Genomic DNA, 17,800 nt, shown 5'->3' with positions numbered 1-17,800 from the left:
GTGGATGGATGAATGCGGTTAACTGTACTTGCATGAACGCAATATGAATCAGAACACCATGTTTCGACTATGGATAGGTCCCGCGTAATTTATATGAAGATGCATTTTCAGCATTGCCACCTAGCTGACCGCATGATTTAGTGGTAGAAATGGGCAGATTAGAAATCACTATGTTACTCGTTGCGTTGCATAAGTACTGATGTCAATTAAGGGTTTTAGTTCTTATGTTGGGGGATGAGGGCCAACAAACGATGACTGCCCAATGGCCTCACTGGGCACTGATTTGGCCACGCCCAAAAAGTTTGGGCGTGAAATGACGGAAACTATTTTACACTATAGCTACAACATTCAATACTACATAGTTCTCAGTTAGTTGTTTTCACGTTTTCAGCAATTCTGTTTCATCGTATATAATTTATATTTCATGAAAAAAAATCTGAAAAGCCACTTTATAGATGTGTGTTTGCCCTGTAGAAGCCTTTTAACACAACACCAAAGATAGTTCACAAAGGCATTTAAGCCTTCAAATGTGTCATAGCACTTGTATTTATTAGCAGAGAATGATTTCCACTGATTACATCAATTATTATGAAATATACTGTACATCAGGTGAATAGCCAGCCCATGTTATTTTGTACATACTTGAACATACTCTAGTACAGTAATCATTATTCAAAGGTTACAAGGGGTCATGCCACTCATTTGCAGCAGAGGTATAAAACAATCTCCATCCTTGAAGGAGTAGCAATAGACACAAAGCAACCATTTTTAGAGTTCAGTTTCCAGATATGGTTATTGCACCTAACATTTCCACTTTCTGAGGGAGAATTACCGTTGCAAAATGGACTCTATCCTTCTTCAGTTTTTGTCTAACAGTTTGTTTTACATCAAGCTCCATGTACTCCTGCTTCTGCCTGTCATACTGAGGCCAAGCGACCAGGCCTGGCCCATTGGGTGAACTAAGGAGAAACATAAAAAGGCCATCATTGCAATAGTCAACGTATTATGTATGTATCAATGTGTGTGTGTATGTGTGTATGTATGTATGTATGTATGTCACAAGGTTTGATGATAAATGATTCTGCTCTTGGGGGTTAGACAATACTTAAGTGGTTAATGAAAAAAAAACAAGTGTCTTGATCCTATAAATTACAAATCTTGTTCATCACTAGGGGCGGCCTGCCATTTTCACGCAAGCGCAGTTTGTTAGATCCCTTGTCACTCTGCCGCAAAACATTTATATTAATTGTATATTTAAAATGGATTTTTCTGCAAACTGTAACTGAATCTGTATTCACTAAAGAACATTTGATTGTTACAGTCAACGCCATTCAAAATCATTACTTTCACAACAACATGGCGGAAAAGTCAGGGTTTATCACACCGACCAGAGTCAGCTCTCATGAAATAAAATGCACACATATACCAATCTTGCCAGTGTATCGGTATATAAAAAGCAACATTTAGACTTGTGAAGAATTACAAGATATTTATGTCATTGTTCTCTTCAGATATGATTTGAATGAACAAACCATTGATCGCAATATGCCAAATGTCATTGGCTGTCGGTGACAATCGATGACTCTATTTGGCTGATAGCTAACGAATGAATACATGATCCAGAAGTCCATTCATCCATTTTCCGAACCGCTTGATCCTCACTAGGGTCGCGGCTGTCTTCGGGCAGCAGGCGGGGGACACCCTGAATCGGTTGCCAGCCAATCGCAGGGCACAGAGACGAACAACCATTCGCACTCACACTCACACCTAGAGACAATTTAGAGCGTCCAATCAGCCTGCCATGCATGTTTTTGGAATGTGGGAGGAAACCGGAGCACCCGGAGAAAACCCACGCAGGCCCGGGGAGAACATGCAAACTCCACACAGGGAGGCCGGAGCTGGAATCGAACCCGGTACCTCTGCACTGTGAAGCCGACGTGCTAACCACTGGACTACCGGGGCCGCCTGAGCCAGAAGTAAACTATGAAATAGTACACAAAAGCAAAGCAACAGCAAAGAAAATGGTATGAAGTAGGAAATTAAAATGACTGTTTTTCCTTCTTGTGTTATGAATGTGTTGGGCAAGGTTCTGTATACGTGTATTTGTACATTTTATTTCATGAAACCCCGACGGTACAAGTTATTATAAACAATGACTCAGTTACAGAGAGATATGAGACACATGCTGTCTTCAGTGAATTGCGTCACACTTCCACCCCATTGAAAAATTTCTGGCATGTACTCCTGTCTATCACTTTAGTGTTCATGTTTCTCTTGAGACTGCTGGTGTTTCTTTTCTCTGTTTGGATGTTCAAGCGGTCATAGATACACACCCCCAAGAAATTGTTACCATGAGGATAAAGCGTGATCAATAAATACATAAATGGAAAGCTATTTTGCTTTATGTCATTCTTACTTACCCAGCACGGACAAAATTGGCCCAGTATTTCATTATCGTTAAACAATGTTGTTCATCCTCTGTGGTCATATTTCCTGAAAATACATCCAAGGGAATCAGATAAGTCATATGGACAACGATGCAATGAGCCAAACATAACATTTACCTCTCACATTCTCCACCCCCAAAAATTATTACACTCATCACAAAATCCTCTCACATGCAAAAACATGTCACATACACCAAAATAACCATCACTCACAAAAAAAACAACAACAACTTTCTCACAGCAACTACCCCCACCACCCGCATACTAAAAGGGTAAGAGACTGTGAGAGGTTTGTGGGTGCATGTGAGAAGTAAATGTTATTTTCGGCATCAACAGCACCTCCGAACAATTACTTCATTCATTGAAAGTGTGGTTCTACACAGAGCATTCATTCATTCATTCATCTTCCGAACCGCTTGATCCTCACTAGGGTCGCGGGGGTGCTGGAGCCTACCCCAGCTGTCTTCGGGCAGCAGGCGGGGGACACCCTGAATCGGTTGCCAGCCAATCGCAGGGCACACAGAGACGAACAACCATTCGCACTCACACTCACACCTAGGGACAATTTAGAGTGCTCAATCAGCCTGCCACGCATGTTTTTGGAATGTGGGAGGAAACCGGAGCACCCGGAGAAAACCCACGCAGGCCCGGGGAGAACATGCAAACTCCACACAGGGAGGCCGGAGCTGGAATCGAACCCGGTACCTCTGCACTGTGAAGCCGACGTGCTAACCACTGGACTACCGGGCCGCCTTGGGTGTATACATTCATTCATTCATCTTCCACACCGCTTGATCCTCACTAGGGTCGCGGGGGGTGCTGGAGCCCATCCCAGTTGTCTCCGGGCAGTAGGCGGGGGACACCCTGAATCGGTTGCCAGCCAATCACAGGGCACACAGAGACGAACAACGATCCACGCTCACACTCACACCTAGGGACAATTTTAGAGTGTTCAATCAGCCTGCCACGCATGTTTTTGGAATGTGGGAGGAAACCGGAGCACCCGGAGAAAACCCACGCAGGCCCGGGGAGAACATGCAAACTCCACACAGGGAGGCCGGAGCTGGAATCGAACCCGGTACCTCTGCACTGTGAAGCCGACGTGCTAACCACTGGACTACCGGGCCGCCCACTCTACACAGAGCAGTCTGTTTTAAAAGTGTTTCTCCTCCAACTATTTAGGAGAAGAGAGACATCTAAAAGAGGCTGGATAGGGGATCTTAAGGACCGGACTTGGACACCCCTGTTTTATAGTATTATATGAATTCAAGGTTGTATATAATGTGCAACATACCAATCATTTTTACCATTCCACTCCAGAAACATCCACCAAACACAAAGCCGACATCGTCACCATGATCTGCCTTCACGAAAGTGGGTCTGGAGCTTTTGTGCATGGCAGCACGATATCCAAATTCATACATGTACACTGGATTGCCCGCATCTAAACATAAAAGACAATTTCAATACAGCTGATGTTCGGACAAGGTTAATTAAAGGATGCAACTTAACAACTGTGTCGTTGGTGTTTGTCATCACTTGTTTACAGTATATAAGAGGCAGGCCTGAAATATCTTATCTTAACCCTTTAGGCGCCAGAATTTTTTTTTCAACAAAATATTCTGTTTTTATATCACTGTTTCAAAAGGTTGTAGCTTGAAAATGGTTACAGATAAAGGCATACTATAAATTTTGCCTGGTGCAATTTTGCTTGGCGCCTCAATGGGGTTACTTTTCATCAAACTGGATGAGGTTCAAAACAAATTATAGATAAGATAAGATAAGATAAGATATCCTTTATTCGTCCCACACTGGGGAAATTTACAGCCTCCAGCAGCAAGAATGTATGTAGAAAGAAGAAAGGAGAAAGAGAAAAAAAACCAACAAACATCTTTCAATTAAATACAATATGAACACAAATGGATAAATCGCAGTACTATTTACAATTTTCCTTCACATCATTTAATTATTATTATTATTATGATTGTTATTTTTTATTCATCAGCCTGACAGCAGTCGGTAGGAACGAGCGTCGGTATCTCTCCTTCTTGCAGCGCGGGTGTAACAGTCTCTGGCTGAAGGAGCTACCAAGTGCTGTCAGGGCGGGCTGGAGGGGGTGGGAGGGACTGGCCATCATAGCTTTTAGCTTAGTTAGCATCCTTCTGTTGCCCACCTCCTCCAGAGTGTCAAGGGAGCAACCCAGGACAGAACTGGCCTTCCTGACCAGTCGCTCCAGTCTCTTTCTGTCCCGGGCTGAGATGCTGCCTGACCAGCAGACAATGCCATAATGGATGGCCGAGGCCACCACCGAGTTATAGAACGTCTTAAGGAGTGACCCCTGAACCCCAAAAGTAGCACTGTGTCTGAAAATTAATTATAAATGACTTGAAGGTTTTGGGCCACGGGTGCATTGTGGGGAATGGGATTTTTTACCAAACGGTATTCATAAATAGTGGAAAACAACAAATAAAGCTGTGTCTTGGACCATTTCAACCACCGGAAAATACACACACAGCCTGTGTCATTTCGTATGCAGTACAATGGCCACTTTCTGCTGGGACACCATTATGAAGCTTCCCGGTAGTGAAGTGTTTCATGACATTTGGCTCAGTATGTGTATTGTACCGGGACCAAGTAGTTACACTGGGGAAGAGACAGGTAGGACCTTTCCTTAGTGATGGGTCAAGGGCTGGAAGAAAGCTCTAAATCAATGGCTGCGGTGCTTGTCCCTAGTGCATGGGGATAATAGAACATAACACAATGTCTTTGTCGCACACTTTAGTTTCCTATAGTATTCTATGTTGCATCGCTTCTTTGCTGACAAATGTAATGCCTCAGTAAATCACTAGTTTTGTAATGCATTGCTCCCAACGCTGCTAGTAAACCACAAATAGCATGAACGGAAGTGTTGTTTTGACCACATAACCAATGTGAATGAAGTGATCTGAAGACAATGAAACGTTTAGCAAGGGTGTCAAAGTCATTTTTGTCATGGGCCACATCATAGCTATGATTTCCTACGGAGGGCCGTTACAACTATGAACCCAAATTGATGTAGAACCGTCTCATATTACCTGTGGGCTACACGACAAATTGGTGAAAAACTAGTTTTTAAATCAGAGGCCAATATAAATATTCATTCATTCATTCATTCATTCATTCATCTTCCGAGCCGCTCGATCCTCACTAGGGTCGCGGGGGGGGGGGGGGTGCTGGAGCCTATCCCAGCTATCTTCGGGCAGTAGGTGGGGGACACCCTGAATCGGTTGCCAACCAATCGCAGGGCACACAGAAACGAACAACCATACGCACTCACACTCACACCTAGGGACAATTTAGAGTGTTCAATCAGCCTGCCACGCATGTTTTTGGAATGTGGGAGGAAACCGGAGCACCCGGAGAAAACCCACGCAGGCCCGGGGAGAACACGCAAACTCCACACAGGGAGGCCGGAGCTGGAATCGAACCCGGTACCTCTGCACTGTGAAGCCGACGTGCTAACCACTGGACTACCGGGCCACCCCAATATAAACATTTTTTTGTTCAAATATTATTACATTTATTTTAAAAAGTGGGATTGGGAATAAAAATGCTTGCAATGATCTCAACATTTTTAAAAGTGAAGACAGTTTGCAATTTTGGTATTTCAGCAGAAAATATGAAGTGGATGCACATAATTTGCTTTGGCGGGGTACATAAATTGATGTGCCAGGCCACACCTGGCCCCGAGCCTTGAGTTTGACACCTGTGACTAAGGGAATCGATCGCCAATTCACACAATGTGGAAATGTTTCAGGATTTAAAAGGTGACAGTGACTTGAAAATAATTTCACGTTCTGGCTTTCCATTAGACTTGCTGTCCGCTCGTTGCTTACCATACTTTGCCTCTGTCTGATCCCTCATTCACAAGATATTGACAAAATAAATCTGCTCGGGAAATTTACAACTTTAGTCTATCTTTTACAGCCGTCTGTATCTTTCTTTTCTGTTGGGAAATTGTGAAAAATGAAAAGAGGTTGCAACCGCATTTCTTCTTTCTGTCTTTGGGTGAACTTATTAGAGGTTTGCAGTGGTGTTTTTGTTCCCAAGCTTCAAACCTGTAAATTCCATTGGAGCAGTTAAACAGGGCAGAAAGTGCTCTTTTCTCACTTAAGGCGTACATGCCTGCAAGCTTTAACGTGTAGTTAGGTATACACTTAGCACAGGCATAATAAATTTCAATGACCACTTGCCATTTTTTTGAAAAGCATGATTGTCACGCATGTGCAGGTGAGATCCGCAAGTGATATATACATGTATACATATAAATAAATACATTTCTGACCTGTGAGGTAGTCTGCCACTTTGACAACAGGTAGCGTCATCAGGAGGTCTCCTATGAGTTCAGTGAATCCGTCTCTGATGGCATGTGGAGTTTGGGCCGTTTTCAGGTATTCATCCACAATAAGATCGTTGGCTAAGGACGCCTAAGCCAAAAATAATGGTCGGCCCATTAGAGTTTAAATTGATGTTTTCAATTTATAATATGGAACAGGAAGATCGTGGTATCTTAATATTCGTGTACAGTAAAGTCGATTCAAATAAAACAAAAACGATACCCCTCCCCCTCCCAAAAATCAATACAAAAACACAACAACAAAAAAAAAACATCCTCTTTTAGTTGCACAGTAAGGCTTTTTTCAATTCTGTATTCAAAGGGGTTCTGAAGTTGATATGCCACTTCTACAAGTGCTATGAGCCACTGTTGACGATGGCAGACATAAAGCTAAACCAGGGGTCTGAAACTCACAGCCAAGGGACAATTGTGGGCCATAGGATGGTATTTTACTGCCGCCTACTTGAGCTATGTGTGGAGATTTGTTTTCCAGGTATCCCTCCATCCGATCGCATCAGATGAAAAGGTTGACTGTGAGCCTTTCATTGAGGTAACCACAGCTGTTTTATCAAGACCCAGAATTAAGTTAAAGCCGTCGGAACAAGCAGTAATCTCAACATCACCACCAAGGCCCCACCACTCACTGAGTGATGGATCCGAACACGACTGAGGTGGACAAACATATGACAGTTGATGACTCACACCTGCGGACCTGGCAATTAACCCTTGCACATCTAACAAATTATTGCCTCATCTTCTTGTCAGGAAACCATATTTTGAGCCTGTGCACATACTGTACTGCATTATGATTATTCATTCATTCATTCTTCTTCCAAGCCGCTTGATCCTCACTAGGGTCGCGGGGGATGCTGGAGCCTATCCCAGCTGACTTCGGGCAGTAGGCGGGCGACACCCTGAATCGGTTGCCAGCCAATCGCAGGGCACACAGAAACGAACAACCATTTGCACTCACAATCACACCTAGGGACAATTTAGAGTGTTCAATCAGCCTGCCATGCATGTTTTTGGAATGTGGGAGGAAACCGGAGCACCCGGAGAAAACCCACGCAGGCCCGGGGAGAACATGCAAACTCCACACAGGGAGGCCGGAGCTGGAATCGAACCCGGTACCTCTGCACTGTGAAGCCGACGTGCTAACCACTGGACTACCGGGCCGCCCTGCATTATGATTATGATGATGATTATTTTTTTTATATTGAATCATAAACAACATGCTGTGATTGTCAAGGAAGAAGCAGATTGCCTTGGCTGCTCATTAGAACAACACAAACAGAACAGGTAAATATGAGAACGAAAGGAGTATGTGTGTGTGTGTGTGTGTGTGTGTGTGTGTGTGTGTGTTTATCCATCCATCCATCCATCCATCCATCCATTTTCTGGTCGGTGCTGGAATTGAACCCTGCACCTCTGCACTGTGAAGTCTCCTAACATCATTTGCTTAACCATTAAATACAATGCTCAGAATTGCTCAATAAATCATTGGGTGTTCTTCATAAGGATTTAAAACATCATTTTGAGGAAGAAAAGCTTTGTAAGAACTGTTCAAGAATGAGTCCCAGAAAAATGTCCCTTTTTGTCATCATAATTTTCATAGCAAATTTCATGAAGCTCACCCCTCCAGGGTTGAACATGTTCAGCATTGCCAGCACAGACCCTCTGGTCATTCCTTTCTCCCAACCAGGAGGAGCAAAACTCTGAAAACCATATTAACAGTGTGTACAAATGATTTATTTATGATCAGTATTATGACAAATGCACTTAAAATCGAGTACACTTGCAGTATATTCTGATGTTTAGAATTTAATTACCTGAGGCAGAATCCACCCAAACTCATGGTTGGTTATTCCCATCAAAACCGGAACAGTCATTACTTCTTTTCTCTTTAGAAGTTCCTCTGCAGTATCAGTCAGAAAGACGCCATCTACTACGCCTCCCAGATAAATTTTCATCTAAAAACAACATTTAAAAAAATAAGTAAACAATAAATCCAGGCCACTCAACTTTTGCTTTTGCATACTGAATGCATTCCATGTACCTTTTTAGTTGCAGCAACTAAATCTTCTTTGCTCTTTCTTCTCAAGCACTCAACCAGTTCCTGCGATGTACTGTCATCACACCCAGTCAGGTTGGCTACAATCTGATTGAAAGGAAACAGTGAATTTAACTTCTTCTCTAGTCCAGTCTCTTTGCTCAGCTTTGCCTTGGCTGTACAAGTCCTTGGTACTCTCCACCTTACTATACGGCTGTGAGAGTTGGACACTCACAGCAGACACGGAACGCAGGATTCAGTCCTTTGAGAACAAGAGCTACAGAAGGATGCTCCATATATCTTATAGAGAACACCGGACAAATGACTATGTCAGACAGCTAGTCACCACCCTCGCTGGAGAACAGGACCCCGTACTGTCAACGGTAAAACGTCGCAAAATGGCCTGGTATGGCCACGTTACAAGGCATACCTCGCTATCCAAAACCATCCTACAGGGGACAGTGGAAGGGAAACGGAGAAGGGGCAGACAGAGAAAGTGCTGGATGGACAACATTAAGGAATGGACTAACTGCAGCTTCCAGACCCTGCTACGAACAGCTAAGGACCGAGAGTGCTGGAGATCCCTGACTGCCCAGACCTCCACCATGGCACCCCGACGGCCTCTTAGGCCATGGGATGAATAAGAATAAGATAAGAAGAAGCCTTGGCAGTCCACCGACCGCGGGTGCGATGGAAGAAATTTGTTTGTGTTGCAACATTTGTTTTGTGAAGCACTTTGTTTTTTTTTTAAGTGTAAAAGGTGCCCTATAAATAAAAGTTTGATTGATTGATCGATTGATTACGGCTGGCCACACCACAGTTTTATAAATATTCCCCTTTATCCCAGAGACTCTTCTATGACATGACACACCTGACAGTTTCATCCATCGATTCCTTCACCTCTCACCTCCTTGCCCCCCGTCACCATTGCTTTGGACTGTTGACCATGAAGTACTTAAAGTCATCTCCACTTGTTGGCTATTCTCCCTGTAGCATAACTTTCCCCCCTCCCCTCGTCTCATTCACATACTGCTTGCATTTGTCTTACTTCGGTTAATATTCATCCCTCTCGTTTCCAGTGCATGTGTCTACCTTCCTAAACCTCCTCCCTCCTTAGACGGCAGGTTACAATGTCACCTGCAAACGTCACCGTCCATGAGGATGCCAGGCTATCATCCCTATTGCAAAGAGAAAGGGGCTTAGAGCTGATCTACTCTGTACTTCTTCATTAACACCCTCAAGGCCAATAATGTATTTTCCCATACTGTTGCTCACAAATTCTTACTTCTGTCCCGAGTTGAGCTTCCACTACTCTTTCCTATCACTTCCTTGTTTGGCTCATCAACTTATTTGCTCTATAGATCCCGCAACTCTGCATATCGCCCTAAAAATGGGCACAACCGCCCCCCCACCCACATCCGTAAGGCATCTTCTCACCCTTGACAATTCTATTACATCACCTGGGCAAAAACTACAGAGCCACCTCTCTGTGATGCTTCCATACCTCAGCAGGTATGTTACCAGGACCAACTACCTTTCCATTTTTCAAACCTTTCTGCCTTTCTGATAGAGAAATCTACGAGCAAAATTGTATCACGTTTAAAGTTTCACTTAATTTGGGCACATCCAGACGTTTGGGTGCGTATCCAGTGCCCCCAAATGCCTGTGCGCTAAGGCGTCGGCCGTCTGGGCGGAGGGCTTTTGAAGTCCACAATTATCAAGTCAAAGCAAGGGGGCGAATAGAGGGAAGAAGGTTAGACTCGGTCACAAAGTGGGAATAAACAATTCAGGAACAAAGCGTTGTTGAACAACAAAAGGCGATTTGGGAACGGCTGTCGCGCTCAGGCGGACATTTGTCATCTGTGAAGTCTGCAACTTGTTGATTCATTGTAGACCAGACAGAAAAGCGTCAACGTACCCGTGGCTCAAAGCTGAAACCAAAGGTAACCAATCACTACTGAGGGGCCGGACCGGGAGCGTGGTATGTAAATACTGTATCGGGGGCAGTGTTTTTCTTAGATTTTGCATATGTAACAATAACAGTTCAAACTGGTGGACAGGGAACTCTGAGCGTGATTACCGGGGCAACAACCGTCGTTCGCCCTCAGACATCCCTCCCGCCGATAATGAAGACAATTTTCCCTGTGTGCCGAGTCATTTCTTTCAAACTTTCTTACTACTTTCAGAATCAGAATCAGATTCAGAATCAGAATCATCTTTATTGGCCAAGTATGTACAACACACAAGGAATTTGTCTCCGGTATAACACGCTGCACTAGTATCATCGTAAACAACAAAATCATTGAACCATTTTAGAGTAACCAGTAGTTTTGTAGTACCGTTTTGTAGTACAAGAAGAGTGACTACGTCAGTGACTGTTTAAGGAGTTAATGGCTAAAGGGAAGAAGCTGTTTAAGTGTCTACTGGATTTGGTGCGCATGGATCTGTAGCGTCTGCCTGAGGGGAGTGGCTGAAAAAGGTGGTGGGCAGGGTGCGGGGGATCCAGGAGGATTTTCCGTGCCCTTGTCTTGATTCTTGCAGTGTGCAAGTCCTCAAGAGTGGGTAGGGCGGTGCCAACGATTTTTTCCGCCGTCCTAACTGTCCGTTGAAGTCGAATTCTTACCACCTTACAGTTATTAACCTCCTTCAGATGACATTGTCTGCACAAGATGTAATAACCTGCGTGCTTTTACCTCTCCTTTTGTAGGGCACCCTATGTCCAGTGCCTCTTCTGGAAGAAACTGCTCGACACAGTCTATCACCATCTGTGCCTCCAAGTTCCTCTCCTTGCTACCATATTGACTCCTTCGTCACCCCTGTTTCCTTTCCCAACATGTCCATCAAAATCTGCACCAATCTAGAGTCTCTGTTCAGCTTAGATGCTCAGAACTACTTCATCTAGCTTCTTCCAGAAATTTCCTTCGCTTCTTGTTCACGCCATATCTGTGGAGCATAACCACTAATTACATTAAACGTAACACCCTCGAGTTCAAGGTTCCGCCTCATTACTCGATCACATTCTTTACTAACTCTTGCTTGAAAAGAACCTCTACTCCATTTCTCTTCCCATCCACACCATGGTAAAATAATTGGAACCCTCCCGCTTAGCTTCTACATTTGCTGCCTGTCCACCTGGTCTCTGGACACACAATCTACCTTTCTCTTAATCATCGTCTGTCAACCAAACCCCGAGCTTGTCCCGCCATAGTCCCAACAACCAAAGACACCACTTTCAGATCTGTGGTCTGTATTTTCTTCTTCTTTTTCTGCCTTTGAACTCGCTATCCACCTCTCCTTGGTCTTCGATCCACAGCAGCTGAATTTCCACTGCCGTCCTCAAGGGTTAACCTCGCTGATGCCGTTGTTCTTAACTTAGGCCACGACTGATCTGGTATGCATTTCTTAGGATGAACACTCATATTTTTTTTAACAAAGTTTTAAGCCGGATGCATTTACCCAGGCTTGAGACCAGCTGACAGTTTACGCTGGTTTGCGTACCCCGTAGGCCTGCATTCAAATGTATACGTACGTGTCAATAAACAAAATAAACTGAATCAGGTGAAAGTGACCCAATACATAAATGGCTTCAGTGGGCATGCGAGCAAGAGGTGGCTGCGTGATCAAACATGCCAACAGTGTCATCCTGAACATGATTATGATTGAAGCAGGTTATACAAATGTTCATACTTTTGGTCTGCAGCATGTTTAAAACGCTCAATCCAATGCTTATCAAAACAAGATCTTATATATTGAGTCAATGACGCCCCATTCAAAAGTTAATTTTAACTGATTTCGGGCCTATACCTTGACAAGTCCCAATGAACGGTTGCTTATGTAGTTTCCAACTGTTGCGACTCCACTTTGAAAAATTGCCTTTTGGAACAATCCTTTAGCTTGCGGAGACAACGTCTGAGGAAATACAACATATTGGATACAAATCAATGACCATAAATAGTACAGTACATAAAAATATTTGGACAGACATACAATATGCTTCTGAATCGTTTCTGAATTTCTTTTTACATTTTTTGTCCTATTTTTCCCCATTTTAAAGCTCTCATCAAAATGGAATCATGAATCAGTTTTCTATGTGCAAAATGCAAATATTTACTGAAATAACAATTTCGATTTTCAATTTTACGTGAACTGGGCGGCCCGGTAGCCCAGTGGTTAGCACGTCGGCTTCACAGTGCAGAGGTACCGGGTTCGATTCCAGCTCCGGCCTCCCTGTGTGGAGTTTGCATGTTCTCCCCGGGTCTGTGTGGGTTTTCTCCGGGTGCTCCGGTTTCCTCCCACATTCCAAAAACATGCGTGGCAGGCTGATTGAACACTCTAAATTGTCCCTAGGTGTGAGTGTGAGTGCGAATGGTTGTTCGTCTCTGTGTGCCCTGCGATTGGCTGGCAACCGATTCAGGGTGTCCCCCGCCTACTGCCCGAAGACGGCTGGGATAGGCTCCAGCACCCCCCGCGACCCTAGTGAGGATTGAGCGGTTCGGAAGATGAATGAATGAATGAATGAATGAATTTACGTGAACATTTCTCACTTGGAGCTCTCTCTCACACAATACTACTGTCCATCAACAACAGTGAAAAAAATATTTTGTCACACAACAGCCTGCTTCAACAGGTCTTTTTATGGTATCAAAACAGAGCAATATAACATTGTAAAGTGCACATCTGAGGTAAACTAGAATTCCGCCTATAGTAGATTTAAACCATGGTTGCATACTTCGTTTTTCTCAAGTTTGCTTTGAACACAGCAGTCAGGCTATGTTGATTCTGTTGGTCCTTCTTGCGCGGAGGTCTCTCTACGGTTTTGTGTAGACATCATTTCGGATGACTACACTTGGTTTGATGACAACACTGGTGACGTTATATTTTCTCTAGGTCACTACCACTGTAGCGCACTGTCACTGTCAGCCGAACAGAGAGAAGCTCCACCCGCTCTATTTATATGGACACGGAACACTGTAACCTTCCACACAAAATAGTTCCAAACAAGAAACAATCGCGTCAGTGGCATACATCGTATACCTGTATGATACAGGTAACTTTGGTCTTGTCAGTGGAGCAATCTGGCAACTTTTTAAAAGTCCCTCGCTGCCGTGGCTGGCAAAACAAAGTGCGTGGACCTATGCACTTTGTTGCACATTTAAATTAATGCCAATAAAAATGCGCTAAACTGACAGCTCTAATACATATATAATGTGTGTGTGTGTGTGTGTATACATGCACGTACACATATACACACACATATATGAACTGAGATATATGTGATTTGCATTTTTTTTTACCAGTATAGATGCACTGATGCCACCTGCAGATTCGCCAGCGATGGTAACAGCTTGAGGATCACCACCAAAGGCCTCAATATTTTCCTGCACCCATCTCAGAGCAGCCAGCTGATCCAAGAAACCCCAGTTTCCCCGAAGATGTTCATCGCCAGTGCTGTTGGATGGCAGTGTTGCCTTTATTTAGCTAATTTAACCACAAAAAAAAAATCTTGCACACATTAAAAACTAACACTTACAATGTTCTTTTATCACATGGCTTTCTCGTTTTACATTTATGTCTACCACTTAACCGCAGAAAAATACAGTCCATGTGTAATGTGTACGACTGTACGAGACAACATTTCAGTGATGTTATGGTTATGTTTAAGTAAGTGTCTTTGAAGTTGGTGAACAATAGTGTCTTACCCCAGGAATCCCAGAATGCCAAGGCGATACTGAATGATAACCACTACAATATTTTCATATGCAGCCAATGGCGCGCCATCATACTGAGAGATGGCACCCATTACCAGACCTCCTCCATGGATCCACACCATAACCTGACAATCCCAGAACATACTTTGTTTATTTATTTATTTACATTTGGCAAATATAAATACGATGGATGATCGGAAGATGAATGTCCCTTGGGCATACGAAAATGTAATCCAGTAACAGTTTACTTCGAACGTTGAACAAAACATGTAATCCCTCTTATGTGTCATGTCAGCAGAGCTTCACCTTAACTGCAATCATCACGTTGCGCTTTGATAAAGGCTGATATTTGTTTTATCTGTCCACATCACTTTTAAAGTTGAATTTGTGATGATTATCATTGTACTGCTGGGAAAACTTGAGCTTGAGCTTCCTATTGATCTTGAAAATGTGTACTTTGCATTTTCTGTTCCAGCTTTAGAACAGTATTGCCTTTCATGGGGCCTTCTACAAACAGTAAATTGCCTTCACTCTTGCCTTCCGGATGTTGTTGCTGATGTCCCAAATAGTTATTGGTTCTATATTCACCCTTTCATGCACCATTAATGATAACCTATAACCTGATAACATGATAGGCTGTCCACTGTAGTGACCGCTGTCCCTGAAAGGGTTAATATATGTGCAATGGCTCTGACTGTTTTTCGACATCTATCTCTGGTTTTTACATTGGTTACACCTGTAATTAGTATAGAAATGCAGTCTCAGCACGAATACTGAACTTGGAAATTTTGCGCTGCATTAATCAATGTACTAGGACACAGGTGTCAAACTGAAGGCCCGGGGGCCAGATCTGCCCCGCCACTTCATTTGATGTGGCCGGCGAAAGCAAATCTAACATGTTGACTTCTTTGATGGTTGCTAAAATTTGAACCAACATTTCAAATTCTCATATTTAATATGCAAGAGAGCTCATGTAAGTTTTCCTGTAACCAAAACCCTCATGACAGTAACTTAAACTAGAGTTGAAGTCAAGAATAATGGTTCTTGACTTCCTGATATGGTTTCACAGTCATAACGGCCCTCCAAGCGAACCAGGAACTATAATGTGGCCCGTGACTAAAAATGAGTTTGACATCCATGTACTAGGACTTACCCGAGCAAAAAGATTTGGGGCACATGTCCTTATAATAATTTTGCTCACATAAAAAATGAGTGGATTCTAACAACAGGTGTAGGCTACTGTTTCAAATTGTTTATCAGACAAGAGAAAATTCCTGAAAACAAAAGCAAAATGTCAATCTGTTTTCTCGCAACTCATTACAAGAAAATTGGAATGTGCTCAATGTACCACATGTGCAGTCTCTTCAACCTACCGGCAGTTTGTCACCTCTTTTCGCCTCAGCTTGAGTGTATACATTCAGATACAGACAGTCCTCTGAAAGTTCCGGAGTAGTATATTCTACTGACATCATTCTGGAAACATTCACAATTATATCGGAGTCCTGAATACACCTGAGATTTTAAAAAAAAAAAAGAAGGGAGAATCAGATGGAAGCTGCAATATGATCATTTTTTTTTCATGTTCTTTGTCCTTCGTGATTGAGTGGTCTTACATAGGAGGCTGGCGTGTGCCATCTCTGACCCCCTCCCATTGCTCTGCCTCTTTGGGAGCAGCTAGTCGGAGCTGCCCCACTGGAGGTTGGGCAAAAGGTATTCCCAGGAACTGCCTCACTTTGACTTCTGTCCCTTTCACAGAAACTATTTCTCCTTTGATTTGTCCATTTGTCAGTGAGACAACAGGGTCAATGCTCCTCCCTAAAGAAGTAAAAGACACTTAATCTAGTCTTAAATGCATATATTAAAAAGCCCTTTCTGTCTCTCTTCTCATGCATCCATCCATCCTTCCATCCTTCCATCCATCATGCAGTACTTTGATAGTTTAGCCCTCCTTCTTTGTTCCCCTTCTGTCCCACATGATCATGTCCGCCTTTACTTTGTACCTACATTTTTCAGTCCAAACAGTTCTAAATATTAAATTGAAATGCATTGTGTTCTAAAGTTAAATACAACGGAACTGGAACTAAGTGTTCTGGATTTTAAAAACGTTTATGGTTCTGTAACATGCAGAGCATAAAATTGTAATTGATTATCTCACGTACCACTAGAGGGAGCCTGCATGGCTTACCAGTGGCACTTGTACAACACTGAAAATCTATGACTTGCAGTCCAGATATTAAAGATAGCCTCTGTTGATTCCCACAATGGCGTCAAACGTTTGTTTTTAGTTGCCTGTCGCGGCAAAATATTAAAATCCATTCTAGCCTGCCTCCACGCAGATTTAGACCATGACTCACTCGAGCCAAGCCAACTATTTAACTGAGTCTCCACTCAACTTTCATTGATTGATCCTTGTCTATACAATAATCTAACCGCCCTATCATCAGCCACATACTTCATTGAGGCAAAAGTATTCACAGGGCGGTTCTTTGCAATGTGGTAACGTGTATCTTGTATAAGTAGTAGATTTTATTTTTGCCTCAAAAGCACAGCAGGAATCACACATTTGTCTTTACAAGCACAACAATTTGTAGCCCCCTATCACATACAATGTACGAGGTTTTGCTATTGTTCTTACGCTCAATAGGAAACAAATCACACCACGGGCTTATGTGTTTCTTATGATAAGGCCGATGTTTTACATTTACAGTTTCATGAAATTTACCCTTGACCACGTGTTGAAATAAAATATAATAATTACCTTACCTTGTGTTTCCTGTGCTTTCAAAGCAACAGGACAAAGCAGATAAGAAATGATCAGTATTATTTTCATCCCCGAATGTAACCTAAACCAGGCACTTTGAGAATGATTGCCTTGTTTTTGTCCTAGTCCTCTTGTCGACCCGCTTACATTCACACACACACACACACACACACACACACACACACACACACACACACACACACACACACACACACACACACACACACACACACATTCAACCTTTAGCGTCACAACCGCTTCTCCATTGATTTGACCTCCAATGAACAAACAGTACTCTGACCGCAGTCACGAAAGACAAAACCTCTTTTTTTAACCACTTCAAGTCTGAAAACTGTCATTAGAATCCTTTATGATGACTAGACAAGAGAAATTCAATGCTCCCACGACTATGGGTGCATCTTTTTTTGTTTGTTTTTATGCTATCTGAAGCACTTGTTG

At 43.0% G+C, this 17,800-nt stretch overlaps 2 protein-coding genes across 2 annotated transcripts in view; one reads left to right on the top strand and one right to left on the bottom strand.

Annotated features, from left to right (window-relative positions):
- Nucleotides 1–17,800, top strand: part of zfpm1 (zinc finger protein, FOG family member 1) — a 169,063-nt gene that overhangs the window by 45,225 nt on the left and 106,038 nt on the right. The gene's annotated exons all lie outside the window — the stretch shown is intronic.
- Nucleotides 529–17,561, bottom strand: ces3 (carboxylesterase 3). The gene is made up of 13 exons (XM_052062087.1): nucleotides 17,344–17,561; nucleotides 16,194–16,395; nucleotides 15,954–16,092; nucleotides 14,572–14,705; nucleotides 14,167–14,320; nucleotides 12,677–12,781; nucleotides 8,879–8,980; nucleotides 8,652–8,792; nucleotides 8,457–8,537; nucleotides 6,772–6,913; nucleotides 3,742–3,891; nucleotides 2,421–2,493; nucleotides 529–959 (listed from the first exon to the last, which is right to left on the bottom strand). The coding sequence occupies exons 1-13, from the start codon at nucleotides 17,408–17,410 to the stop codon at nucleotides 776–778; spliced, it is 1,674 nt and encodes a 557-aa protein (XP_051918047.1). The 5' UTR covers nucleotides 17,411–17,561; the 3' UTR covers nucleotides 529–775.

The sequence above is a fragment of the Hippocampus zosterae genome, chromosome 3 (assembly GCF_025434085.1).
Source record: "Hippocampus zosterae strain Florida chromosome 3, ASM2543408v3, whole genome shotgun sequence".
Taxonomy (NCBI): Eukaryota; Metazoa; Chordata; class Actinopteri; order Syngnathiformes; family Syngnathidae; genus Hippocampus; species Hippocampus zosterae.
The sequence above is the reverse complement of the archived record's forward strand: the minus strand, read 5'-3'. Positions and strand labels throughout refer to the sequence as shown.